Source organism: Pan troglodytes, chromosome 19, assembly GCF_028858775.2.
Source record: "Pan troglodytes isolate AG18354 chromosome 19, NHGRI_mPanTro3-v2.0_pri, whole genome shotgun sequence".
NCBI lineage: Eukaryota > Metazoa > Chordata > Mammalia > Primates > Hominidae > Pan > Pan troglodytes.
The window spans coordinates 49,834,405-49,862,276 of NC_072417.2; the positions used below are offsets into that span (position 1 = coordinate 49,834,405).

A 27,872-nucleotide genomic window follows, 5' to 3' on the forward strand; every position below is an offset into this window, starting at 1 on the left:
TAAATCTGCCTCTGTGGCCACCACCTCGGCCAGGCCTGTGGTCATCACTCACTGGAGTACAGCAGTGGCCATCTTACTAGATCCTTGCCTCGGCCCCTGGCCTCCACGGTCTATCCTCACGCAGCCAGCAGGGTCCTGTGAAATCCTAAGTCCCATCCTGTCCCACTTCTGCTCAGGACCCTCCCGGGGTCCCCACTTCACTCACTGTAAGAGCCAAACACCTTCCATTGTCTCCAAGCTGACACCATGACCTCCCTGACCTGTCTCTCCACAGTGGCTTCCTCAGCAGAGATGATAAGGCGGGGGTCCAGCCTGCCCCAGGCCCTTTGCACTGGCTGCTCCACTTTCCCTGGTGGATCTGCACAGCAGCTCTCTCCCTTGCCTACCTCAAGTTGTTGCTAAATTGTTACCTTCTTGGTGAAGCCCCTGGCCACCCTATAAAACACTGTACTCCACCCCCAACTTCCCTTTTCTCCTCTCCTTCCTTTTTTCCTTCACACCACATATTACGTTTAGCAAATAGTATTATTTTCCTTCTTCATTTTATTTATTTGTCCCCCGTCAAGTTGAATGTCAGCTCCATGAGGACAAGGCTTTTGTCTTTTTTTGCTCATAGTTGAATCCCTAGTGCCTATAACAGTACCTGGCATGTAACAGGCAGGTGTTCAATACTGGCTGCATGAACCTCAGGTTGGGGAGGGGAAACAGAGGGCAAGCAGTCAGCTGCAAAAGCCCCCTCCTGCCGCACCTGTTCTGTGCCCCTTTACCCCTCTCGGGGCTGTGGCTCAGGGCCCTCCCTGCTTGGGTGGTCAGCCCTGGGAGCCTATGGGCTTCGTGGGGCTGTGCCTGGGCCATGCCTGACTTGCCCACTGTCGTGTCCCTGGCTCTGGCAGCAGGACTGGACTGAGGCAGGGTCTCAATACCTCCTTGTTGTTGACTGGATGCCGGCCAGCCTAGGGGCCCCAAGACAGAGCAGGAATGTGAATCAGACCAGGTCACTCTGCTGTGGCCTTGCCTGCACATGATACAAAGGGGGGTCTCAGGATCCCTGCCCACCTCTCTCACTGCCCTCGTACTGCCTCTGCCTTCACTTACTGTGCCTGGCTTGCTGTGTGAGCCAGGCACTGTGCACGTGCTGTCTCACCTTGTCCCCCCACCCAATGCTTGAGACAGGGATGACAGCCATCCCATTTCACAGACGGGACATTGAAGCAGTGAGGGTCCGCCTGGTCCTGAGCCACATCTTCTCACTCCTGATGTGCCTCCCTGCCTCAAGGGCCTGTGCTCCTCCTGCTACCAGCCTCTTTGGTCACCCCTTCCCTGAAGCTGCCATCCCAGTGCCCGCTCTCTCTCATTCTCCCACACTTCCTACCCTCTGCTTCTGGCTACGTGGGACTTCCTAGGCTCTGCCTGCCAGGGACCCCCACTCCAAGGACACCCATGTGGAGTTGTGTGATGGAAACAGCATAGTCTTGGGGGCTCACTTAGATTTGGCGTGGGACAATTTTATCTTGTTTTCTATTCTTATTCAGAATCAGGAGCGTCGTGGATATTCAAATGATGAAGACACTAAGTATGACGCTTTACAAACATCTGTGCTGCTCCTATGCCTTGTAACCCAGGTAGGCCCTAATGCTGATGTGGGAACCTCGACCGTGGACTTTGCATGGAATCCTGGGGCTTGAAGATGGAGCAGAGAAAGCCAGGGAGGGCCCCACCCTGGCCACCACCCCTGAACCTTGGATACATACTCCGAAAGTCCAGCTGCAGGGACAGGACATCCTTGAAGAGGATGCCCTCCTGCTTGGCCAGCTGCCCGGCCTCCTCCTGGGGGCCCTGGTCCCCGACGGCCAGCTTGAGCATGTCATCGTCCATCACCCTCGGCTCCATCGAGTTGCACGGCCGGTTCATCTTCCCCCACGTGTTCCCTAAAAAACACCACATTCCTCCTTCACGGCCTGCTTCTTTCTCTGTTTGAGGGCAGGGTCTGGCTGAGGTTTCCCCCTGTAGTGTCTTGTGGCCACTGGCACTCTGAGGAATGCCCCACGCCCGGCCCTGGGTCTGCTGCATCCCGGGGTTTGTATACTTACGCCAAGGCTGCTCCAGGGCTTCCTGACAACCACCTGGGCCTGTCCACAGGGTTTCACCCCTTGACCCTACAGCCACAGCTGGGACCCTCGCTGGACCCACTGGACTGGTGTCCACACTGGTCTCCCTAGCCTGTGATCTTGGCTCATCTTATGACTGTGACCCTGTGTCAGGCCTCTGACTTTGTATGCCCATCCTCACTTGGGCTTGTGGGTACCAACCACTGACTGTGCTCCCTGGGCAGCCCCAGCCAGGCCTGTCAGCCTGCAGCTCCTCTTCCTTGAGCACCTCACCCCCTCCAGGCCGTCATGTGTGTATGCCCCACACCACACCACACCACAAGCTTCTCCTGGTGCAGAGGGAGCCCCTGACCCAAGCTGCCCATTCACGTCCTCCCCGTGGGAGATGTGAAGTTGAGGCTGTGGAATGAGAGTGCCCATCGGAGCTGGCTGCTTGAGCTGGGGAGGAATAGGGAGTGTGGGCTGGCTGGGCACATAGTTAAGCAGAGAGCAAGAGGGGGAGGAGGCAGATGCACAGAGAAAAGCAGAGATGGGAACCTGGGAATCAGAAAACAAAAGACAAAGGACAGACAGATCGACACAGACAGAGGCTGCCTCCTTCTTGCTGGCTTTCCAGTCCCTAATGTCCCTAGGTCCAGGCCTCATGAGAGTTTCCTGTTTCTCACATGAAATCCTCTTCTACTTAAGCTAGCTCCAGTAGGTTATTTTTTAATTTAATTAATTTATTTTTTTTGAGACAGAGTCTCGCTCTGTCGCCCAGGCTGGGGCACAATGGCGCGGTCTCAGCTCACTGCAACACCCGGATTCAAGCGATTCTCCTGCCTCAGCCTCCTGAGTAGCTAGGATTTCAGGTGTCCACCACTACGCCTGGCTAATTTTTTGTATTTTTAGTAGAAACGGGGTTTCACCATGTTGGCCAGGCTGGTCTCAAACTCCTGACCTCAGGTGATCCACCTGCCTCCGCTTCCCAAAGTGCTGGGATTACAGGCATGAGCCACCGTGCCCAGCCTCCGGTAGATTCTGTTGCTAATGGTCCAGAGGGATTTGACTGAGACACCACAGCACAGGGGGGATCTGTAGATTTGGTCAGTCACACTGTGAGGCTGACTCCAGGCTGCCGTTCGTGGCTGGACCACATTCTCATCCTTATCAACCCTCTTGGTGAGGACATCCAGGAGGGATATTTTCCCCCACTTTCCACCCCTGATTCTTGCCTCCCTGCTGGCCCTACTTCCTATCTTTGTCTACATGCCTTCCCAGCATCTGGGCCTCCCTGAACCTCCTGTCCTTCTGCCCTGCTGGTCCCTGATGCTAGGCAGCCCCTGTGCTCTGTTTTTCATTCCACTGGGCACTGCTGGAGAAACTCCTGGTGCAGGGCTGATGGTGTCTGCTGAAAAGCCAGGTTGGGCCATACAATCCTGTTACCTGGTCTTAGAGACTTCCCTCTAAGACTGCCCTCCTCTTGCCTCCCTGACCATCCACTTGGATGCAGCTTCTGCAAATATGCATCCTCTGCCCTGAACTGTCCCTCATCAAATGTCCCAATGAGCTCTTGTGCACGCTTCTCTCTTGCTTCCAGGGGAGGCATAGCCTCCACACCCTTCAACTCCTACCCCTTCTCCACCTGTGCCTTCCGTCCTCCCAAGACCTTGGTCCTTTTCCTCCCACTCTCTCCAATCTGTTCACACTGGCTCCATCTCGTTGAGGTGACTGATTCTACCCCCAAAGACAGTTCCAGACCTCGGCCTCTCTCTAGCTCCCCACTCTTATGCAATGGCTTCCCCTGCGGTTTCCCATAACTTGTCATCAACTTGTCTTTGGGGGAATTTTAATGTGTTATATTTGGCTGATGTTTTCTGCAAAGTGTTTGGCCTTTTTTTTGGGGGGGGGGGGGTGGGGAGGTCAGGCGCGGTGGCTCACACTTGTAATCCCAGCACTTTGGGAGGCCGAGGTGGGTGGATCACAAGGTCAGGAGATCAAGACCATCCTGGCCAACATGGTGAAACCCTGACTTTATTAAAAACACAAAAATTAGCTGGGCATGGTGGCGCATGTCTGTAATCCCAGCTACTTGACAGGCTGAGGCAGGAGAATCGCTTGAACCAGGGAGTCGGAGGTTGCAGTGAGCCGAGATCGTGCACCACTGCACTCTAGCCTGGTGACAGAGCGAGACTCCATCAAGAAAAAAAAAAAAAAGGTGCTATACTTTGGGAAATGACTCTTAATTTTGATTTCAAAACTTTAACTGACTTATCCCTCCTACTTCATCAGGGCCTGGTACCTGTGACAGATCAAGTTTGCTTTCAGTCAAGCCCAGCAGTTGCTATGCTAGGAAATGGGGGATTGTTATTACATATGCTATTTGTTAAGCACATCAGAGCAGGATTTGGATCCTGACTGTGCATCTTTTGGCAACTCACTTCACCTATCTAAGCCTTGGCTTTCCCATCTGTAAAAGGTGGATAATTTCTCCCTTCTGCATTTGTGTGAGATCACATATTTAGTCCACACATGGGTAGTGAGTAACTGCTATATGCTGTGAATAAAACAGATGGACTTTACCCCAGCTTCAGGGATGAATCAAACAATAATACAAATATTTAACTACAAACCATGACAATTTGTAGGTGTAGGGAACTATGAAATTGTACATTAGGGGCACCTGGCCTGGCCAAGGAAGACAGGGCTGATTGGAAGGACAAGCAGGAAAGAAGGAGGAGGTAACTTTGTGGAAAGGCCCTTTAGGTGGGAGAGAACAGACTTGTTGCACTTTGGCTGAAGTGATGCAAGTTTGGAGAGGTCTGTGGGAGTTTTGTTATTATCCTAGAATCCCTGGAAAGCACCTAGGGCTTAATAAGGGCAGCAACATTAGCTGGGCATGGTGGTGCATGCCTGTAGTCCCAGCTACCCTGGAGGCTGAGGCAGGAGAATCGCTTGAAACCGGGAGGCGGAGATTGCGGTGAGCCGAGATCGTGCCATTGCACTCCAGCCTGGGCAATAAGAGCGAAACTCCATCTCAAAAAATAAAAAAAATAAGGGAAGATCTGATCTGTGATCAGATCTTAGTTTTTAAGAAGCTCACTCTAGCAACAGTACTGAGAATTGCAAAAGTACTGAGGTGAGAGATGACCAGGGTGTTAGCAAGATGTAGATGGGAGAAATTTCTAGAAACTTAATTTACATGTAGGGCTAATACTCACCAACATCCAGATAAGAAAACAGAAGCTAGTTAAAAAGGTTAATTAACATGCCCAACTTCATACGCTTAGCACGTGGCAGAGTTCATTTTCCTAATCATGACTCAACTGTATCCAGGGTACTGGGGACTATCATTGCCACAGCTCACAGTGTTTCTCACAGTTGTCCTGGGTTCAGGGCCAAGGCCCAAACAGTCCTCTTCTATGGGGATCTTATAGTTTACCACCCAACCTGGGTCCCCTTTGACTTGCCTGATGATAGTGTTGTTGAAGACCAGAGAGGTTGGAGCTGGGGAAAGCAGCAGAGTTTTACACAACTGTCAATGGAGTGGCCTCCTCACAGATAACAGATCCAGAATTTTCCTGGGAAATGATAACCTGAGGTCAACAGGATCTGAAAACTATAGTCCCTATTGGCCATGAATTAATAAGAAGAAAATTGGTTGGGCGAGATGGCTTACACCTGTAATCCCAGCTCTTTGGGAGGCCGAGGTGGGAGGACTGCTTGAGTTCAGGAGTTCAAGACCAGCCCAGGCAACATAGCAAGACTCTGTCTCCATTTTAAAAAATAAAAAATAAATAAATAATGAACAAAAATTTTTTTAAAAAAGAATAAAATCAATCACTTACTGAATGCTTACTGTGTGCTCAGTGCACATGCATTATTTAAGTACATGTAAGCTCCGGAGGCCATAAAAAGGGAGTCCTAATGCCCTTATTTCCCCGCTAGGGAAACTGAGGCTCCAGGGAGGTAAAGGAACTTGTCCAAAGTCGTACAATGAGTTACTGACAGAGACGGATACAGAACTTGAGTAGCCGTATTTACATCCAAAGCGGTATATACAGTACCAAGATGAAATCATTTGATAGTTATGAGGTCAGTTATGATGGCTAAATTCTGGGAAAAGTTATCAGTGGACCGGGTACCTCTCTTTCTATGAAAGGAGGCTGGAAGACGGAACCCCTTAAAAATCCATTCTGGCCCTGCTCCCTCGGGAAATGCTTCCTTAGTATTTTTTTTTTTTTTTTTTTATTCAAAAGCTTGACAAGCCCAGGACTAAAGTGTCTTGGCTGTCTCAGCACGACTGTAAAGTGGCTGGGAGAGGACCTACGTGCTCATTTTATAAATGAGAAGGGCCGGGCCGGCGTTCTCCGAGAAAAAGGTCACAGGAAAGAGTTACGTCGGGCACTATCTGTTCCTGCAAGTCCTCCGGGAGCCTCAGCTCCCAGGTCTCACCTTCTCAAGCGCTGGGAACTCGGCGGTTCCACGCAGCAGACGCGTCTCCCGGTTGCTGGGGAACCAAGCGCCGCGACTTGGTTGCTAAGGGGAAGTCAGGAGGGAGACATCCTGGGTGAAAGTTGACAAGTCACGTGACCACATCTGCGGGTGGTGAAACACTCCTTACACCAACCAGCCGTAGAGAAAACAAATGTTTCTCCAATCAGTACTTTCTATGGGCGGGGATATTCCTAGATTCACCTCTGTTCCGTCCATTTGCGTGATTGACTTGTCTTTTGTCCAATAATAGTAAGCATCCTTTAGATTGACCAATATACAGAGGAATCAAAATGCGCAGCTTCCAGTTTGGGGGCGGGCCAGGGGAGGTGCCGCCACGGCTGACAGGGACTCCGGTGACCTAGCTCGCTCCTCCGCCCAATCGGACGCTGCGGGGTGGGTGGGGGCTTTGCTGACGGAGGTGTAACGACCAATAGGAGGCGGGCTTGGTAGGTGTCCCCCAATAGAGACGCGGCAAGGGGGCGGGGCCAAAGGCCCTAAGCTCGGCGTTCCAGAGAGTGGGGAGGGGGCAAGTGTCAGTCAGTACGGGAGTCCGGCGGGTTACAGCGGAGGCCTAGGTGGCAGACAGGGGGCCCGGGCCGCTGCGTGTTGTCCACCCAAGATGGAGTTCCTCCTGGGGAACCCGTTCAGCACACCAGTGGGGCAGTGCCTCGGTAAGGCCGCGTGTGGGGCAGGAGGCTGGGCAACGGCGGCCGCTGATCCGGCTGGTGAGGACCGCGGGCCTCTGCCGGGCGCCGGTGCCACTTCACGAGCGGGCTGGGCCTCCGCCAGCCGCGGGTGCCACTCCACGAGCGGGCTGGGCATCCTGGTCGTCGGGCCTTCGCCGGGCGCTTGTGCCACCTCACGGGCGGGCTGGGCATCCTGGTCGTCTGGCCTTCACTGGGCGCCGGTGCCACCTCACGGGCGGGTTGGGCATCCTGGTCGTCGGGCGTTCGCCGGGCGCCGGTGCCACCTCACGGGGGGGCTGGGCCTTCGCCGGGTGCCGGTGCTATCCCACGGGCAGGCAGGGCATCTGTGTCCTCGGGCCTCCTCCCGGGCACTGGTGCCACCTCACGGGCGCGCCAGTGCCACTCTGCCAGGAGGCACCCCTGAGGCCCAACTTGGACTCGGAGATGCCCCAGGCTTCCCTGCCCATCAAGGCTCAGCCCTTCCTTTTGCTGCTAGAGGTGGTGCCAACTGCTGGTCTGCTTCCCCAATGCGCTTTGGGAGATGCCACTGCATGTGTCTTTATCCAGCCCAGCAGGCTCACTGCCACTGCCCCAAGGACCCAGTTCTCCCAAACCCTTTGTGGGATGTCACCTTCTTCTCCATCTTTGTCCCTCCTCTTCGGTACCAGCAACCCTCAGACTGGGCACCCTCCCAGAAATGCCCCCTGCTCCGGGACTTGCTAATTTGAGCTGCAACTCAGCTGGGCTGTAGGAGGGACTGGGATAGGAGGAGGGGCTCTTGGAGGGTGATTATCTTGGCAGGGGGATGGCATGCCTGCAGTGCCTCCCAGGAAAGAAGGGAGGCTGTGTTATTTAATGATAAGAGCCCTGGACTGGGAATCATGGAAGCCTGGACTCTAGCAGTGGTTTTGTCAGTGACTCCATATGACCTTGTGCCCTTTCTGGTTTGAAGTTCCCCTGTCTGTCAAAGTGTTTGGAGATGAGATGTGATAGATCCTTTAAAGTTCTCAAGTTTTGATATTCTTTGTAGTACTCTGCACATTGACTGTTGCTTCCTCCCTCACCTCATATTAAATTTACCAAAGCTGAAATCTTTTGTTGGCAATGTAGAGAGAATGGTACTCAGCATTATCTGTTAATCCTATAGGGGGGATGTGGACACCTGGGGACACCAGAGATGGCCAGAATCATGGATAAGGAAAGCCCAAAGTATAGGTAAAGGAATACTGAAATGGCCACCATATGGGACTTCCTTACTAAGAAAGCAACTTGCCCTTTTACCCAAGGCAGTGGCTTATGCCACTTGATCAGTCAAGAATGCTGATTAGTTTGTTTGAAAACTGGATTCCTCCTGGTTGGTCGAAGGACTGGTAAAACGTCTTTTATGAGCCAGGATCTTTGGTGTTCTTATGGGCCTGATTTCAGCAGTAGTGATTTGTTTATTTTCTGCTTTGCTTATGAAATTTTAGCTTACTTTCCAGCCTTTAGTGGAGCCTATAAACTTATTGAGGTCTCTCCTGTTGGCTAATTAGCATTTAGGAGCCTTTCTTTACTTTCTGGCGTAGTATCTTTTATAATGCATGAGGGACCCCAAAAGAGTGTTTTCCCACCTTTTTGACATCTTGTCTCTTGCTGCCCACTGGAGAGTCTCTGGATTCTCACTTCCTTACTTCTTCCCCATGTCCTTTTCCACTCTCTTCAGGTGCTCTTGCATGGCAGCCACACTCCAAAAACTAATTTCCAGCCAGTTAATGGAGGGAGCCAGAAAACTTGCGGGAATTGTTTTCCTTTCTGTCCCCTTTATAATAGGAAGCTCTACACCTTTAAAATGACAAGGTAGTAAATGAGGGGTAGAAGTTAAAGGGGATTTAAAATACAAATGTGGTTGGGTGCGGTGGCTCACGCCTGTAATCTCAGCACTTTGGGAGGTTGAGGCGGGCGGATCACAAGGTCAGGAGATCGAGACCATCTTGGCTAACACGGTGAAACCCCGTCTCTACTAAAAATCCAAAAAAAAAAAAAATTAGCCAGGCGTGGTGGCATGCGCCTGTAGTCCCAGCTACTCGGGAGGCTGAGGCAGGAGAATTGCTTGAACCCGGGAGGCGGAGTTTGCAGTGAGCTGAGATTGTGCCACTGCACTCCAGCCTGGGCGACAGAGTGAGACTCTGTCTCAAAAAACAAACAAACAACAACAACAACAACAACAAAAAAAAACCAAATATAAGAGATATAGGGATATATAGCAAGTGGAAAGAGCTTGATACTTCTGTCAGGAAGACCTAAGTTGAATTTTGACCTGGCCCCCATTTCTTGGCTGTGTGACCCCAGAAAATTGTGTTGCTTTCTGAGGTTTAGTTTGTCAGTCTTCTGAGAGAGAGAGAGAGAGAAAGATTCCTATTCACAGATTAATGTAGTTTAAATGAGATAATGTATGAAAACACTTAGCATAGTATCTGGAACATAGTAGAAGCTCAGTAAATTGAAACTGCCACTGTTAATAACAGAATATTTAAGTTAGGGTTGGATTTTCTATCTGGAGAGGGTATGTGAAACAACTGGCCCATCTGTGACCTGTGAAGGAAAATACCCTACCAGGCCCCAGGATTCACCATTGCTCATAAGATGCTTGACTAAAGATGATGATGGCTCCCCACTGCCAGGTAGCCAATAGGTCATTTCAGTTCAGTTCAGGTAAATGATTAATGGACAGAATTAGGTTCTAATGTATATTCTGTACTGTTGTGACAAAGTGTCAAAGTGACTTTCTTGATATTTAGTGTTGTTAGTATTCTTTTAAAAGAATGTGCGGGGGTGGGGGATTGGTGGGAGGGAGGGGGAATACAGAAATAAAATAACAACTACAAAGCTAATGATTAAAAACAGCAGCTGTAGGCTGGTTGTGGTGGCTCATGCCTGTAATCCCAGCACTTTGGGAGGCCAAGGTGGTGGATCACTTGAGGTCAGGAGTTGGAGGCCAGCCTGGCCAATATGGTGAAACCCTGTCTCTACTAGTAATACAAAAATGAGCCGGGTGTGGTGGTGGGCGCCTGTAATCCCAGCTATTCAGGAGGCTGAGACAGGAGAATCGCTTGAACCTGGGAGGCAGAGGTTGCAGTGAGCCAAGATTGTACCACTGCGCTCCAGCCTGGGCGACAGAGTGAGACTCTGTCTCCAAAAAAAAAAAAAAAAAAAGGAGAGCTGGTCCCTCTGTGATCCCTGTCCTCAATGGATTTACGGTTTCAGGAGAGAAGACAGAGATGCATGAAACAATGAGTGGTGTAGATTGTAAGTGCTGAAGGAGTCAGAAACAATTCAGAAGAGGCTGGGGTGACAGGGACTGGCTTCTTTGAGTCTGAGGGCTGTTCATAAAGGATGGGTAGGAACTCTGCATGCAGAAAACAATATCATTGGGCCTAGGGACAGCTGAATGAGGCAGGGAGTGGGGCACAGGCACATCTGTGAGCACCAGTCTGAATGGAGCAGAGGTGGCTGTGGGGAGTGGTGGCAAGTAGGGTTTGGGCACAGGAGGAAGCCCTGCTCTGGATGGGTGGCATCAAAGACTACATTCTTTTTTTTTTTTTTTTTGAGATGGAGTCTCACTTCATCACCCAGGCTGGAGTGCAGTGGTGCGATCTAGGCTCACTGCAACCTCCGCCCCACAAGTTCAAGCGATTCTCCTGTCTCAGCCTCCCAAGTAGCTGGGATTACTGGTGCCTGGCACCGTGCTGGGCTAATTTTTGTATTTTTAGTAGAGACAAGGTTTCACTACCTTGGCCAGGCTGGTCTTGAACTCCTGACCTCGTGATCCACCCTCCTTGGTCTCCCAAAGTGCTAGGATTATAGGAGTGAGCCATTGCGCCCGGCCCAAAGACTACGTTCTTTAACTGACTTCAACTTTTAGTCTCTTTGGACCTAATTTTCCCTGCTTATAAAATAATACTTCTCAACAGCTGCATGGGGCTTACACCTAAATAATTTTGTCTGTTCACTTCAGTAGGCAGTTATGAGTGCCTGTGGGGGGCCAGGCCTGTGCCAGGCTCTGGGGATACAAATATTAACAAGCTGCTCTTAGGGAGCCTTCGGTAGAGGTAACATGCTCACAAAAGGTGTCCTGGGTCTGAGCAGTTGGTGGAGTAATTCTTACTCTGTCTTATGCGTGGGCCTCATGTGAACATTCTAACCTGGTACGATTTAGTAGAACACTTAGCGTGTTCATCTCAAGTTAGCGGCTAAGACCACAGTCTGACATAGTTAACTGTGCATTTCTTGCATCCATCCCGCCCTTTATTCTGGAGGGCAGTTCCTGAGTAGAAAGCATGGTTTAGGGAGAGAGTAAGCTGGACAGGTGCGGTGGCTCACACCTGTAATCCAGCACTTTGGGAGGCCGTGGCGGGTGGATCACCTGAGGTTAGGAGTTCAAGACCAGCCTGGTTAATGTGGCAAAACCCCATCTCTACTAAAAATACAAAAATTAGCTGGGCATGGTGGCACGCACGTATAATCCCAGCTACTCGGGAGGCTGAGGCGGAAGAATCCCTTGAACCTGGGAGGTGGAGGTTGCAGTGAGCCGAGATCGCGCCATTTGCACTCCAGCCTGAATGACAGAGCGAGACTCCATCTCCAAAAGAGAAAAAAAAGAGAGAGAGAGAAAGCCTAGCCATGGTGTGCGAGGCTAAGAAGTGTGGTGGAAGAAAGAGAACTTACTTGTATTTCTTAATTTTCTGTTCTGCAACAAGCTTCAAAATGTTAACTGTCTTAATCTCAGCCTTCCACAACTGCTTGGAGTTGGATGACATACATGGGGAGTTCCCCAAGTCAGGTCCATTGTGTCTGCAGCAGTTTGCAGTTTTCCTTGTATTGGCTAGAAAAAGTTTTCAGAAAATCCTTTTCCAAGAGTAAAGTTTAGATTCAAAGATCAGTGAGTAGTTAGTTAATTCTGACCAGAATATTGGGGGTGGTGGGCATGTATTCTCTTCATTGTTCTGCTTTAATAAACAGGCAAGAAGCAGATATTCTGTTGCAGAGTTTGTTTGTAGACTGACTGGTGTTGGACATAAACTACTTCATAATATCCTGTGAATGGTAGACGTTTAACCTGGCTATTTGTACCAAGAATAGTTAGTTGTCCCTCAGATTGCTATGTGTATTAGGGTTCTCTAGAGGGACACAACTAATAGGATAGATGTTTATATTACGGGGAGCTTGTTAAGGAGTACTGACTCACACAATCACAAGATGAGGTCCCACAGTAGGCCATCTGCAAGCTGAGAAGCAAGGAAGCCAGTCTGAGTCCCAAAGCTGAAGAACTTGGAGTCTGATGTTCAAGGGCAGGAATTTGCAAAGCCCTTTTGCTTCAGTCATTTTATTTAGTGTTCACAACCTTGTGAGATATACAGGAAGATAACTGGAAGGAACTTATAATTATTAAGTACCAACTATATGCAAACTCTGTACATAGAATCTCATTTAACCCTCACAACATTTAACTATTTGGGTGTTATCATCCCTGTATCACATAAGGAAATCGAGGCTCTGAGAAGTTAAGAGACTTGTGCAAGGTCAATGGCAGAGTGAAGCCTAGAATCTACTCCTGATCCAGTGCTCATTCTGTGCTGCCATTTATGTTACTTTTTGCGCTCAGAGCTCATGATTCAGCCTCAAGGGAATCACCTGGAGGGCTTGTTAAAAGTGGATCCTACCCTCAGAGTTTCTGTTTCAGTAGGTTTGGGGTGGGAAGTAGCATTCTACGTTTCTGTCAAGTTCTCTAGTGATGCTGATGCTACTGGTTCACTTCGAGAACTGTAGTTCTTGCTTTGAAGTTCTGTTTCTTTAATCTTTTCTTTATCTTTCTTCAAACATTAAATGTAGGTTTTCTTGTGGACAGGCTAAAAGAGTGATTATTTAGAATTTGTTCATTTATTCATTCAGTGGCCCTGTACTATCTGTATATAGCAAGCTGAGAATTTCCCAGTGTGTAGGTATCTAAATTAGATCAGATAGAAAGTAGTTGCAAGATTGGATAGATAAATGCAGTAAGGAAATGTAGGAGGGGAGGGGTGACCTCAGGTGGTAATAATAATAGCTAAAGGCTTTGGGGTTTTTTGTTTGTTTTTTTGTTTGTTTTTTTGTTTGTTTGTTTTCCAGATGGAGTCTTGCTCTGTTGCCCAGGGTGGAGTGCAGTGGCGCGATCTCAGCTCACTGCAACCTCCACCTCCTGGGTTTAAGGGATTCTCCTCTCTCAGCCTCCCAAGTAGCTGGGATTACAGGTGCCCACCATCATGCCCGGCTAATTTTTGTATTGTTAGTAGAGACAGGGTTTCACCATGTTGACCACGTTGGTCTCAAACTCCTGACCTCAGATGATCCACCCACCTTGGCCACCCAAAGTGCTTGGATTACAGGTGTGAGCCACCATGCCCGGCCCCGTTTTTGGGGTTTTAAAAAAAGTTTAATGTTGTATTCCTATGTGCCAGAGACTGAAGTGGGCACTTTATACATCTTGCAGTCATTCCATCCTCACAACAATGCTGTGAGGAAGGTACTGTGATTATCTCCATTTTCAGATGGGGACATTAAGACAATGAGAAAGTATGGAACCTACCTAAGGTCACACAGCTAGCAGTGAGGGAGCTATAGTCTGAATGCAGCATTCTGGCTCCAGAGCTGGTATCCTGTCATGCTGTGCTGCCCTCAGCAAGAGTAAAGTGAGGAGGAACACTGTAGGAGGGAAGGAAGAACTCAGGAAAACTCTGAGGAGGTGGTGTCTGCTGAGCAGGGCTTTGATGAATGGGGAGGATTTGGTTTGTGTAGAAATGGTAAAGGATGTTTGGTTTCTTGGCAGAGACAACTTGAGCAAATGCTGGATGTTAAGAGGTAGGCGGGGGTGATGGGATTTATTCTGTGTTCCTAGCAAAGGGGAGTGATAGGAGGTGAGACTGGGAAGGGAGGATAAGGCCTGATTGTGTGGAGGGCTTGCTTCATATGTTGGCTAAGTAGTTTGAACTATTTTTTAGAGGTACTGGGGAGGCATGAAAGACTTCTAGGGAGGGGAATAGCATGGAAGCATGACTATCATTACAGAGGTAGGGAGATTTCTCCTTAGCAGTCACCAGAAGATCATTCTCTCTACCATGAAAGCCCGCTTCTGTGCAGAATCGGGGAGGGAAGGTGGGGGAAGGAGGGGGGATGTCAGCTGTGGTCAAGGATAGGGACACTGTCTATGAAGCCCCCTCAGAAACAGAAAGGTGCCAAGGCAGGTTGATGGAGCATTGAGAAGAAGTCTAGTCTAGAGCATTTGTCCTTAATTGCCTGGACAGGTCTTAAAACCCCTGACATTGAAAGTCACGTGGGGCGTCAGCCTGCTCCTCCTCCTGCTCTGTTTATCATATACAATGACAGGGCTGACCTATTCCCAGGGCTTTTCTAGAGGAATGCCCCTACTTAGGAGTGGGCTATCGGAATATCTAAAATTCTCATATAATTGTGCTTTTTATTTATTTATTTATTTTGAGACAGGGTCTTGCTTTGTCGCCCAGGCTGGAATGCAGTGGCACGATCGTAGTTAAAGCTTCAACCTACTGGGCTCAAGTGATCCTCCCGCTTCAGCCTCCCAAAGTGCTGGGATTATAGGTTTCAGCCACTGTGCCCAGCCTTTCATTGTGCTTTTTACAAAACGATGTATAACCGATAGAAAATATGGAAGATATAGAAAAAATGCAAAGGAGAAAAAAATCTCCACAATGTGCGTCCTCACAAATTTGTTGAGATGCTTATTTCACATAATGGAATACTTTTGTATTTCACTCTTCATCTTCTCATGCCTTGAAGAGGTGACATTGTAGAACCACTTTTAGCATATTTCTGTATAATCTACATTTATTTATTTATTTACTTGGGATATTAGGAAAGGAAAACGGTGTAAATACATTGCCCAGAGGAGCATCAGTTAGGGGTTGTTGCTCTTGACCTAGCAGATAAATCACCCAGAAATGTTGCACTAACCTAGTAGTCTGAAAAGATATAAATAACATTCAGGCTTTTCCTGCTGACCCAGCTTGTTGAGGTTAAAAGAGGCAACTTTTAAAACCAGTCTCAGACTTGGTTACATATGTTATTGCTCCCTCCAACCTTCTTGATTTAGGAGATTCTCTGCTTTTCTCCATTCAGTCATCAAGCCTGATGCCCATCAGCCCTCACCTCTTCCTACAGGCAGCCTTCCTAGACCACCCTGTTTATGGTGATGAATCTCTTCTCTGAGCTCACAGTGCTTGCTATCCATATCATTCATTTGGCTCTTCTCTTATCTGTAAAATAGAAAATATTACTTGTCCTCCAGGTTTTTGTGACGATTAAATGAGATAATGTGCTTAAAATCCCTAGCACGGTGTCCTGCAATCAACTAATATAGACTTCTTGATTCCTTCCCTCCACTGTTACTATTGTTATTTATCTTGTGTTATTTATCATGTGTTTATTGCCATACCTTCTGAATAAGGCTGGAGGCTCCTCTACTTTCTGTTTCCTTGTGACCTTCACAGCACATGGTAGAGTATATTCTTCATAGTTATTCACTCTTTTTGTCACTGGTATTTAGCATCTTTGAAAGCTAACATTACTAGCCATCATTTCCTGGCCCCTCACCATGTGCCAGGCACCTTGCTGAGTGCTGTGCATACTTATCTCATTAAAAAAATTTTTTTTTCTGGAAGCACTGTTATCTTCATCTTACAGGTGAAGAAATAGAGACTTAAAGGGGTTCAGAAACGTGCCCAAGGTTTCCTGGCTCAAGTAGGCGGAGCGGTCCTCTCCAGCCAGGGGCTCTAGCTCCAGCGTTTTTCTTTGTTCATGTTGCCTTTTAGACATCAAGCATGGTCTGTTTCCATTTGGACAAGAAGGAGCCTAAACTGATTTCAAATAGGAATTCCAGAAAGATAGCATAGTTCCACCAATAGGAATGTGGATTCCCATTGCTCTCTCTTTGTTCTCTTCCAGCACTTAGCACTCTTTGTTCTAGATTAGAGTCAGTCCCATCTTTGCTTCTCGATGCGACTGCTTTTGTATGAGTCCAGTAACTGTGCTAAAACTCAGTTTCCCAATCTGTAAACTGTGGTGGTGAAGGGAGTACAAGAACACTTGCACCATCACATCTTACAGGGGTCAAGTGAGTATGTAAAAGCAAAATGTGTTGTTATGTTTTACATCATTTAGACTAAATGTTCCATGAGGGCACGTGTTTCTATTTATTCTTTAAAAAAAAAAACCTGATAAAATATATATAACAAAATTTACATTTTTTTTTTTTTTTTGAGACGGAGTCTCACTCTGTTGCCCAGGCTGGAGTGCAGTGGCACGACCTCGGCTCATTGCAACCTCTGCCTCCCAGGTTCAAGCGATTCTCCTGCCTCAGCCTCCCAAGTAGCTGGGACTACAGGCACGCGCCACCACGCCCAGCTAAATTTTTTGCAATTTTAGTAGAGATAGGGTTTCACCATGTTGGCCAGGTTGGTCTCAATCTCTTGACCTTGTGATTCCACCCACCTCAGCCTCCCAAAGTGCTGAGATTACAGGCGTGAGCCACCACACCAGGCCCAAAATTTACAATTTTAACTGGTTTTAAGTGTGCAGTTCAATGGCATTAAATATATTCACATTGGGCCAGTCGCGGTGGCTCATGCCTTTAATCCTAGCACTTTGGGAGGCCGAGGCGGGTGGATTGCCTGAGCTCAGGAGTTCGAGACCAGCCTGCGCAACACGGTGAAACCCTGTCTCTACTAAAATACAAAAAAATTAGCCGGGCATGGCAGTGTGCGCCTGTAGTCCCAGCTACTCGGGAGGCTGAAGCAGGAGAATTGCTAGAGGAGGAGGTTGCAGTGAGCTAAGATCGTGTCACTGCACTCCAGCCTGGGTGACAGAGCGAGACTCCGTCCCTAAAAAAAAAAAAAATGCAACAATCACCACTAGCCATCTCTACAACTCTTCTAGTCTTGCAAAAGTGAAACAATATCTCCCTGTTCCCTCCTCCCCCCAGCCCCTGGCAACTACCATTTTACTTTGTCACTATGAATTTGACTACTCTAGGAACCTCATATAAGTGGAATCATATATTTATTATGAAACGTCATATAAATGGAATCATATAGTATTTATCCTTTCGTGACTGACTTCACTTGCATAATGTCTTCAAGTTTCATCTCTGTTGGAGCATGTCAAAGTTTCCTTCCTTGTTAAGGCTGTATAATATTCCATTGTGTGTTTATACCACATTTTGTTTATTCATTCTTCCATTGATGGTCACCTGAGTTGCTTCCACTTTTTGGCTATTGTAAATAATGCTGCTATGAACATGAATGTACAAATATCTATTCATGTCTGTTTTCATTTTTTTTTTTTTTTTGAGACGGAGTCTCGCTCTGTTGCCCAGGCTGGAGTGCAGTGGTGCAATCTCTGCTCACTGCAAGCTCCACCTCCCGGGTTCACGCCATTCTCCTGCCTCAGCCTCCCGAGTAGCTGGGACTACAGGCGCCTGCCACCACGCCCTGCTAATTTTTGTATTTTTAGTAGAGACAGTGTTTCATCGTGTTAGCCAGGATGGTCTTGATCTCCTGACCTCGTGATCCGCCCGCCTCGGCCTCCCAAAGTGCTGGGATTACAGGTGTAAGCCACCGTGCCCGGCCCTTCAATTTTTTTTTTAAGAGACAGGTTCTCCTTCTGTCATCCAGGCTAGAGTACAGTGGCATGATCATAGCTCCCTGCAGCCTCGAACTTCTGAACTCAAGCAATCCTCCTGCCTTAGTCTCCTGAGTAGCTAGGACTATAGGCATGCACCACCATTCCCAGCCAATTAAAAAAAAAATTATTTTTTTGTAGTGGCAAGGCCTCCCCATGTATCCCAGACTAGTCTTAAACTCCTGGACTTCTCGGACTCAGGTGATCCTCCCATCTTGGCCTCCCAAAGTGTTGAGATTATAGGACGTGAACCCCTGCACTTGGTTCATTTTTTTTTCTTTATAGTAGCCATCCTAATGGGTATGAATTGGTGACTCATTGTGGTTTTGATTTGCATTTTCTTCATGATTAGTGATATTGAGCATCTTTTCATGTGCTTGTTGGCCATTTGTATGTCTTCTTTGGAGAAATGTCTGTTCAAGTCCTGTGCCTAGTTTTTAATTGGGTTTTGTTGTTGTTCGGTTTTAGGAGTTCTCTATATATTCTGAATATTAATCTCTTATCAGACATGTGATTTACAAATATTTTCTCCCATTCTGTGGGTTGCCTTTTTATACTGTTGATAGTGTCCTTTAATGCACAAAAGTTTTAAGTCCAGTTTCTCTACTTTTTTCTTTTGTTGCTTGTACCTTCCGTGTCATGCCCTTATCTTTCAGTCGAATCTAACACAATGCCTTAAAGATAAGGATGGTGCTATTAGTAGCAGTCAGAATGTCTCTCCTTACTAGGTACTGGGTTATGTAGTTTACATGCATTCTTTTCTTTAATTCCCACAACAATTCTGTAAGGCAGGTATTATCACTCTGTTTTGTTTTTTTGGAGACAGACTCTCACTGTGTCACCCAGGCCTATCAGTCATATTTTAAAAGACTAGGAAACTAAGGCTTAGAAGTGAAATAACCAGCTGGGCTCAATGGCTCATGCCTGTAATACTAGTATTCTGGGCAGCCAAGATGGGAGGATCACTTGAGCTCAGGAGTTCGAGACCAGTCTGGGCAACATGGCGAAATTCCGTCTCTACAAAAAAATACAAAAATTAGCTGGGCATGGTAGCATGCACCTGTAGTCCCAGCTACTTGGGAGGAGGCTGAGGTGGGAAGATGGCATGAGCCCAGGAGGCAGAGGTTGCTGTGAGCTGAGATTGTGCCACTACACTCCAGTCTGGGTGACAGAGCCAGAGACCCTGTCTCAGAAAAAAAGAAGTCAAGTACCTTCCTCAAGGTCTGTGGATTATCAGTGGCAGAGCAGGGATTTGAACCCAGGTCTGTAGGCAGCAGAGCTGGTGCTCTTAACCACTAAACCAGAGAGCTTAGTATTGTTTGTGGGATTGAGTGAATGAATGCCTGAATGAACTTGGTAGCTGAAAAATCTAGTAATAGTTGTCTTAAATCCAGACCTACACTAGTATTGTAAATTATGTACTCAGTTTCAGTTTTCCTCCCGTAACTCAGTGTACAAGTGTCCTCTTCATACCAGTAAGTTTTCTGAGAATTTCCTCGAAGGACGTGCTTTCTTATATCCTCGCTGAGGCACTTCTTAGTAATGGAAGACCTGTGTATTTTACTTTCTCTTTGGATTTGCCTTAGAACTACAGTGATGGATGGAGGAAAAGACGGAATTTAAACAGATGCTAAATTGTCTAACTGACCAACTTGCTTTTAAGACATCACCAGCTGCTCTTTTAATCATTAATGAAGCATAAGCCTTGTAGTCTGGGAGGCATGTCAAAAATTCTGTTTCGGGTTTTGGTTTAAAATTGAGTGTAATGGAGAGAGACTGATTCTTTCATCTCAGAGAATTGGGCTGTCTTTGAGAGCTGGGGACAAGAACTGGGTCCTGTAATAGGACACTGTGGAGTTTTTTTTGCTGCTCCTCAAAGGAGAAATCACACAGATTTCTGGCACGTCATTAGTCGAAATAGGAAATGAGGCCTGAGAAATGATGTTGCTTGGGGTTTGAAAGCTGAATTTGCTAGTGGCTTCCAGAGAGCGAGAGTCTCCTATGCTAACTGTGGAAATTCTTAAACCAGCAATTCAAAGAATCAGAAGACTCTAGTTGAAAGGGTCTTAGTGGTATTTGGTCCAACCCTCTCATTTTTACAGGTTGTGGAAACAAGGCCAGAGAGGGTGTCTGTGATGTATGACATTTCTGACAGCAAATGTGCAGGGATTTTTTTGTTGTTTTTGTCTTTTTTCTGATATCAAATGGATGTCCTACAATTGAATTCAGTTCTGACACTAACTACCTGGAGCTGGTGCGGACCCCAGAGGTTAAGGGCTCAGTCCCACAAGACTGCCCCCACTTCACATGCCAGTCACAAGTTCCTGGTTACCATCTGTACTTCCCATGACCGGCTATAAATTGGGGATTCCCGTGATGCCTTCCCCATGTTTGATCATATGCTTGAATGGCTCACAAAACTCAGGAGAACACTTTACTTACATTTTCGTGACAAAGGATATAACTCAGCAACAGCCAAATGGAAGAGATTCATCGGGCAAGGCGTGGGGAAGGGGCAGAGAACTTCTGTGCCAGCCTCCCAGCACCTTTATGTGTTCAACCTGGAAGTTCTTTGAACCCCATCGTTTAGGGGTATTAATGGAGGTTTCATTATGTGGGCATGAGTGATTAAATCTGGCCATTGGTGAATAACTCAACCTCTAGTCCCTCTCCCCTCTCCGGAGGTAAGGTGGGATGAGGGTACGGCTAAAAGTTCCAACACTGAAATGTACCTTGGTCTTTCTGGCTAGGGAGCCCCAATCTCATTAGCCTACAAAAGACACTTATCTCTCAGGAGATTCCAGGGGTTTTGGGTAAGGTGTGCCAGGAACCTGGACAAAGACCAAATATATATTTCTTATTGTATCACAGTAGGAGACTTGCCAAGGTCCCACAGTGAGTCAGTTTTATGACTCTTACATGTCTTCCTATTTAGCTCACAGCCTCTTGCCAGTCATTTAGATATTTGTATATGGGCAGGGAGGGTAAGCATGGGGTAGTAAGTCTGTCATTTTAATGTAGTGGAAATTTTCAACTAAGCCTCATGAAGGTAAATACATTTTATTGTTTGAAAGTTTATCTCCTGTTTTTGACTGGGCTTGGTTGGGGGTACTATTTAGCTCTAGATTTGATGGTTTAAATGAAATTAGCTCATAAAATCACCGATGGTCTTCTGTTTTATCTACTTTTTCTGGCACTGGTCCAGACCAGAGAAACCAATCCCAGGCTAGGACTGGGAAAGTCTGGGACTGTTCACTGCTCTGCTGCTGATTTGCTGTGAGACTTTGGATGGGGCACATCCTGTCAGTTACTCATTTGAAGAGCATGGTTTGTTCGTTCGTTCGTTTTGAAGAACAGAGTTTGAACAAGCTTTCCAAGTTCATTTCAGACCTAAAGCTTAAGGCCCAAATCAAAGTGGCTTTTAGTTTTTCTTTTTCTTTTCTTTTCTTTTTTTTTTTTGAGACAGAGTCTTGCTCTGTTGCCCAGGCTGGAGTGCAGTGGCGCAATCTCGACTTACTGCAAGCTCCACCTCCTGGGTTCACGCCATTCTCCTGCCTCAGCCTGCTGAGTAGCTAGGACTACAGGTGCCCACCACCACGCCCGGCTAATTTTTTGTATTTTTAGTAGAGACGGGGTTTCACCGTGTTAGCCAGGATGGTCTTGATCTCCGGACCTCGTGATCCGCCCACCTCGGCCTGGGATTACAGTCGTGAGCCACCACGCCTGGCCTAGTTTTTCTTAAGACTTACAGCTTTCCATGAGACTGTACATACCTATGAATCATATGTGTGTGTACGTGTGTGTGTATAGCCTGTGATATGTAAGTATACACACATGTAAATACATGCACACAGGTAAATATATACATATACATATTTTATATATATTATATAAATGTTATACTTTATATATATTTTGTGTAAATATATATATATTTGCCTTCTAATGATTTTCATTGAGGTAGTTTACTTGTAGTAAAATGCATACATTTTGTTATAATTTTGACACATGCTTACATGTTGTCACCTTACCCCATCAAGATACACACTGTCAACCTCACCCCAGAAAGCTCCCTCAGGTCCCTTCGCAGTTAATCCTCACCTCCAACACACTGCAGAGGGAACCACTGATCTTTTATCTCTTCTAGAAGTTCATGAGTGGAGTCATACAGTATATGCTCTTTTGTGTTGAATCCCAGTGATATTTTGAAGAAGAATCATATGCATTGTTTTCTCTACCTGCCATTTTGAAAGGCTATATAAGGGAGTGGTGGCTCATGCCTGTAATCCCAGCACTTTGGGAGGCCGAGGCAGGAGGATTGCTTGAGGCCAGAAATTTGAGACCAGCCTGGGCAACATAGCAAGACCCTGTTTCTACAAAAAATTTAAAAATTAGCTGGGTGTGGTAGTGCTACTCCCTGTAGTCCTAGCTACTTTGGAGGCTGAGGCAGGAGGATTGCTTGAGCCCAGGAGGTGGAGACTGCAGCGAGCTATGATTGTGCCACTGTACTCTTGAGAGGTGACAGCGTGCTGGCAGCCGTTGCTCGCTCTCAGGCGCCTCCTCAGCCCCGATGCCCTCTCTGGCTGTGCTTGAGGAGCCCTTCAGCCCGCCGCTGCACTGTGAGAACCCCTCCCTGGGCTGGCCAAGGCCGGAGCCGCCTCCCTCAGCTTGCAGGGAGATGTGGAGGGAGAGGCACGGGCGGGAACCGGGCTGCGCGTGGCGCTTGTGGGCCAGCGCGAGTTCTGGGTGGGCGTGAGCTCAGCGGGCCCAGCACCGCAGGCCCCGGGCAGTGAGGGGCTTAGCATCCAGGCCAGCAGCTGCGGAGGGTGTGCCATTCCCCCAGCAGTGCCGGCCCGCCAGTGCTGTGCTGGAATTCTCGCCGGGTCTCAGCGGTCTCCCGGCGGGGCAGGACTCCGGACCTGCAGCTCACCATGCCTGAGCCTCCCTGCCGTGGGCTCCTACGCGGCCCGAACCTCCCCAAGGAGCGCAAACCCCTGCTCCACTGCACCCGGTCCCATCGACCACCCAAGGGCTGAGGAGTGCAGGCGCACTGCCGGGGACTGGCAGGCAGCTCCACCTGCGACCCAGGTGTGGGATCCATTGGGTGAAGCCAGCTGGGTTTCTGAGTCTAGTGAGGACTTAGAGAACCTTTATGTCTAGCTAAGGGATTGTAAATACACCAATCAGCACTCTGTGTCTAGCTCAAGGTTTGTAAATGCACCAATCAGCACTCTGTATCTAGCTAATCTGGTGGGGACTTGGAGAATCTTTGTGTCTAGCTCAGGGTTGTAAACGCACCAATCAGCACCCTGTCAAAATAGGCCAATCAGGTCTCTGTAAAACAGACCAATCAGTTCTCTGTAAAATGGACCAATCAGCAGGATGTGGGTGGGGCCAGAGGCAGTAGTGGTAACCCACTTGGGTCCTTTTTCGTGCGGGGGAGGCTTTGTTCTTTTGCTCTTTGAAACAAAAGTTGCTGCTTACTCTATGAGTCCACTGCTTTTATGAGCTGTAACACTGGCTGCAAAGGTCTGCAGTTTTTCTCTTGAGGCTGGCGCAGACCACGAACCCATTGGGAGGAATGAACAATTCCAGGCGGTAGGAGCGAACAACTTCAGACACGCTGCCTTAAGAGCTGTAACACTCACCGCGAAGGTCTGCAGCTTCACTCTTGAAGCCAGCGAGACTACGAACCCACCAGGAGGAAGAAACTCAGAACACAGCTGAACATCAGAAGGAACAAACCCCAGACACGCCGCCTTTAAGAACTGTAAAACTAACCGCGAGGGTCTATGGCTTCATTCTTGAAGTCAGTGAGACCAAGAACCCACCAATTCTGGACACACTCTAGCCTGGGTGGCAGAGCAAGACTCCATCTCTTAAAAAACAACAAAGAAGAGGCTGGGCGCAGTGGCTTACGCCTGTAATCCCAGCACTTTGGGAGTCCGAGGCGGGAGGATCACGAGGTCAGGAGATCAAGACTGTCCTGGCCAATATGGTGAAACCCTGTCTCTGCTAAAAATACAAAAAATTTATCTGGGCTTGGTGGCGTGTGCCTGTAATCCCAGCTACGTGGGAGACGGAGGCTGGAGAATCGCTTGAACCCGGGAGGCAGAGATTGAGGTGAGCAGAGATGTCGTCACTGTACTCCAGCCTGGCGACAGAGCAAGTCTCTTGTCTCAAAAAAAAAAAAAAAAAAAAAAAGGAATTGTGTGGTCTGGGGTCCTGCCGTTCCCACTAGCTGCTGTGGTTTGAGAAGTGAGGGCCCTCTGCCGGTGGCCACCATATTGTCTGCTGAGTATGATAGAAGAGGTGGAGAGAACAGCTTGATTTCCAGATTCTAGGTTGAGTTTGTTTCTATAATTGTTGGTGTCACAGTCTTCTCACTTGTCAGCTGGGCAAATCAGATCCACCAGCAGATGAGAGACTAACTATGACACCCGAAAATGTCACTTGTGATGGCACATTTCTGACAAGGTGCCCATGAGATGCAATCATTTCAATTCCATAAATGCTTTTTGAACATAAAGACATTGCTCTAGGGTGAGCAACAGCAAAAGAAAGGGAGTTCAGGAAGGGGCTGAGCAAATGGATGGAGGAGCCACACTGCCATGGAGGTTCTGGGACCTCTGTTGGCCTTAGAGCGTAGTATCTGTGTGAGAGTTTTTTGTTTGTTTTCATAATGTGTTTAGTATGTGTTTGCTCTTAGTTTTCTCCTCCTCTAACTTAGTCCAGCCCTTGGTCATGCCTGGACCATTGCTTGAGGCTGTAAGTTAGACCAGTTCAATACCACCTAGCTGGTCTCCTCCTTCATATTCTCCCTCCCTTTCTACACTCTGGAACCTTCCAAAACTTTGGACAACTCTACCAGAAAATTTCTGGAACTCCCCATCTCCTTTAGAATGATTTATAAATAGGGCCAGGCGCGGTGGCTCACACTTGTAATCCCAGCACTTTGGGAGGCCAAGGTGGGTGGGTCATCTGAGGTCAGTAGTTCGAGACTAGCCTGGCCAACATGGCGAAACCCCGTCTCTACTAAAAATACAAAAATTAGCAGGACATGGTGGTGGGTTCCTGTAATCCCAGCTACCAGAGAGGCTGAGACAGGAGAATCACTTGAACCTGGGAGGCTGAGGTTGCAGTGAGCCGAGATCGCACCATTGCACTCTAGCCTGGGTGTCAAAAGCGAAGCTCCATCACAAAAAAAAAAAAAAAAAAAAAAGAATGATTTATAAATGTAGCCTGGTGTTCAAGGCCTTCACTGACTGGGCTTCTTCCCGTCTTTTCTCTTACCAAGGTCTCTACTTTGCCGTTCCCACTCCCTCCTTTTCTGTGCTCAGCATGGCCTTTGGCCCTGCAAAGCATCCCTTCTCTCTTGCTCATGGTTTAGACCAATATACCCTTTGAAACCTAACCTAGATCTTCCCACTGCCACAAAGCTGGCCCAGAAGCCTCTGAACTGCAGTGGCACTTATAACTTATATGTATTTAATAATTATCTGACTATTTGAATGCACTATGTTGAGCCGGTGGGATTTTGAATTCAAAGATGAACAATGCTTGCCCTGTCCTATGCCTGTCCTGAGAGCGGCTAACTGTACAGGGTACAAGGGAAGGCATCCTTGTGTGACTTGGAAGAAGAGGCAAGGCAATGAACATGCATAGAGCACCTGCTTGTGCAGGGGACTGTGCTGTGTTCTTTCAAGATTTTATCTCATTTAACCCTCTTGACTTTGTGAGCTGGCATTTTTACCTGTGTTGTGACTTTCTCAGAATCACACAACCAACAGGATTGAAACCCAGTGAGGCCCACTACACACCCTATGTGCTCCCCCCACCCATGTGTCTTCATGTGTGTTGGGCTGGTGGGGGCAAGTCAGTGAGGTCAGCTGTGGGCTGTTTCTACACCCCATCCATGTGCATGCTGTGGGGCACAGGTTTCCTCCTGGGTTAGGGGCCAGGTGATGCTTAAGGCTCTGCCCCCATGGTGGTCCCTATTTGGGATCTGCCTCTTAAACAGTTGGTGATGCCTTTTGCAGGGACAGTGGTTCTCTGTCCTCCTGAGGTGGGGAAAGTGATCCGGGGCACTCCTGCTTGTCTCTAGCACCTTACAGGAATACTGCAGCAACCAAACTGCTGCTTCCTGATTAATTCATGCTCAAGGACCAGAATGACTCTCTGCAGTCTTTTGTTTTTATGGTGGTAAAATACACATAACATAACATTTACCTTTATTTATTTATACTTTTTTGAGACAGAGTCTCGCTCTGTTGCCCAGGCTGGAGTGCAGTGACAAGATTTCGGCTCACTGCAACCTCTGCCTCCCCAGTTCAAGCAGTTCTCCTGCTTGACACCATGTGGCGTGTGTGACCACCACACCACGTGAGCCCAAGTGACTGTTTGCCTTGCACTCTCATCAATACCGGGTATCTTTTAATTTCTACACATCTGAGGAGGGGAAAAGGCATTTGGTTGTTGGTCCCCATTGTCTAATGGAAAACCACCTCTAAGATGTGTGGATGAAAGTTGCCTTCGGCTAACTTCCTTCCTAAGCACCACGTCCCCATGGAAATTGCAGAGGTAGAGAATGCCTGCTGGTGGAGCTGCCCAGACTCGTTCCTCCTGCATCCTTGGCCTCCCCTTGCCCTGTAAAAAGGCTATGCAAGACCTTTACGTTTCTTGAAAGGTTTTTTGCTAAAAACCCTTTGGTCACCATTCTTCAGTTAATTTTCATATGGTTTTTATTTATTTGCCTTACCTGTCTGCTACTCCTGAGGAAACCAAATTTTTCTGTTGCCACTCCAGGGCAGCAACTTTTTATGCACAAACTCAAATTCCCTGCATTTTACTGGTGACACATGAGGCTTGAGAATCTACAGTGTCTACCCAAGTACTAAATGTTCCTCCTTTTCATCTCTAACCCAGTAAGACAAAGTGAGATCAGGCATTTTGTATATTCTTTAATTCTAGTCAGAACAGAGAAGTATGATTCTGTTTCCTCTAAATCTTATGAACGTTCTCAGAGACTGGATCTCAGATCTGGTCCCTGCCAGAGTTAGGAAAGGGCTGGGTGGGCGAGGGAACTGCCGTCTACTGGGTGCTAGTCATTTTCCTTGCAGCCCCGCAAGGGAGTGGGTATTATCATCTAGGATTTATGGATGAGGCTGATTGACATCCCAGAAGCCTCTCAGGGAGTAGGTAGCAGAACCAAAACTTGAACAGGTCTGCCCCACACTAAAGCCCTTACCTGGCTTGTTAGGTTGGCTCCAGGTAGATCCCTGGAGACATCCTGCCAGGGATCTTCCCCCTAGTGGGGAAGATGAAACAGCACCCCCTTCCTGGTAGGTCCTGCCTGCCCATAGGCCACCAGAAAGAAGAAACTGCAGTGTCTGATCTTTCTTTTCCCTCTGCATCAAGGCTCTGGCCTAGGTTTTCCCAGATCTTGCAGTTTCCATTCTCCTGGGGACTACCTTCATGGTTTTCCCTTATCTATGAGCCACCTATGCTGTCACAGATTTTCTGTGTATTGACTCACTTTTTTTACTTGGGCACATTTTCTTTTAAAAGGCTTCTATCACTCTCAATTGAAAAGTAGTCTCACTTGGCATTAATCTAAAGTAACATAAAAATTAAAATAAATAAATACATTGAAATCAAAGCAAGATTCTTCTAGCAGGATCCTGTTGTCTGCCTAAGGCTCCTCGCCAAGACTCACTCTCATTAGAATGGGAGCATACAAAGTATTGGAACAGCGACCAGGTGCAGTGCCATGCCACTTAAGCCCAGGAGCTTGAGGCCGGCCTTGGTAAGATAGCATGACCCTGTCTCTAAAAAAAAAAAAAAAGAGAGGCTAGGCATAGTGACTCACGCCTGTAAT

At 47.7% G+C, this 27,872-nt stretch overlaps 2 protein-coding genes across 13 annotated transcripts in view; one reads left to right on the forward strand and one right to left on the reverse strand.

The window, feature by feature from the left end:
- The window catches only part of DRC3 (dynein regulatory complex subunit 3), a 45,535-nt gene extending 38,764 nt beyond the window's left edge, over positions 1–6,771 (reverse strand). Inside the window, 3 exon segments of one of the 3 annotated variants that reach the window (NM_001279839.1) lie at positions 1,752–1,928; positions 5,558–5,668; positions 6,543–6,625. In NM_001279839.1, coding sequence (NP_001266768.1) covers positions 1,752–1,911 — 160 coding nt within the window. In that variant the 5' untranslated portion in view covers positions 1,912–1,928; positions 5,558–5,668; positions 6,543–6,625. 3 annotated transcript variants of the gene reach the window in all.
- A 277-nt stretch (positions 6,772–7,048) lies between these two features.
- TOM1L2 (target of myb1 like 2 membrane trafficking protein) overlaps positions 7,049–27,872 on the forward strand; it is a 124,689-nt gene continuing 103,865 nt past the window's right edge. For 5 of the 10 annotated variants that reach the window (XM_016932315.4, XM_063798896.1, XM_016932317.4 and 2 more), the window contains exon 1: positions 7,064–7,255. In XM_016932315.4, coding sequence (XP_016787804.1) covers positions 7,204–7,255 — 52 coding nt within the window. In that variant the 5' untranslated portion in view covers positions 7,064–7,203. Of the gene's footprint in view, positions 7,256–27,872 lie in introns of all 10 variants that reach the window. The other 5 variants (XR_010152973.1, XM_016932313.4, XM_016932314.4 and 2 more) reach the window with 3 other exon arrangements.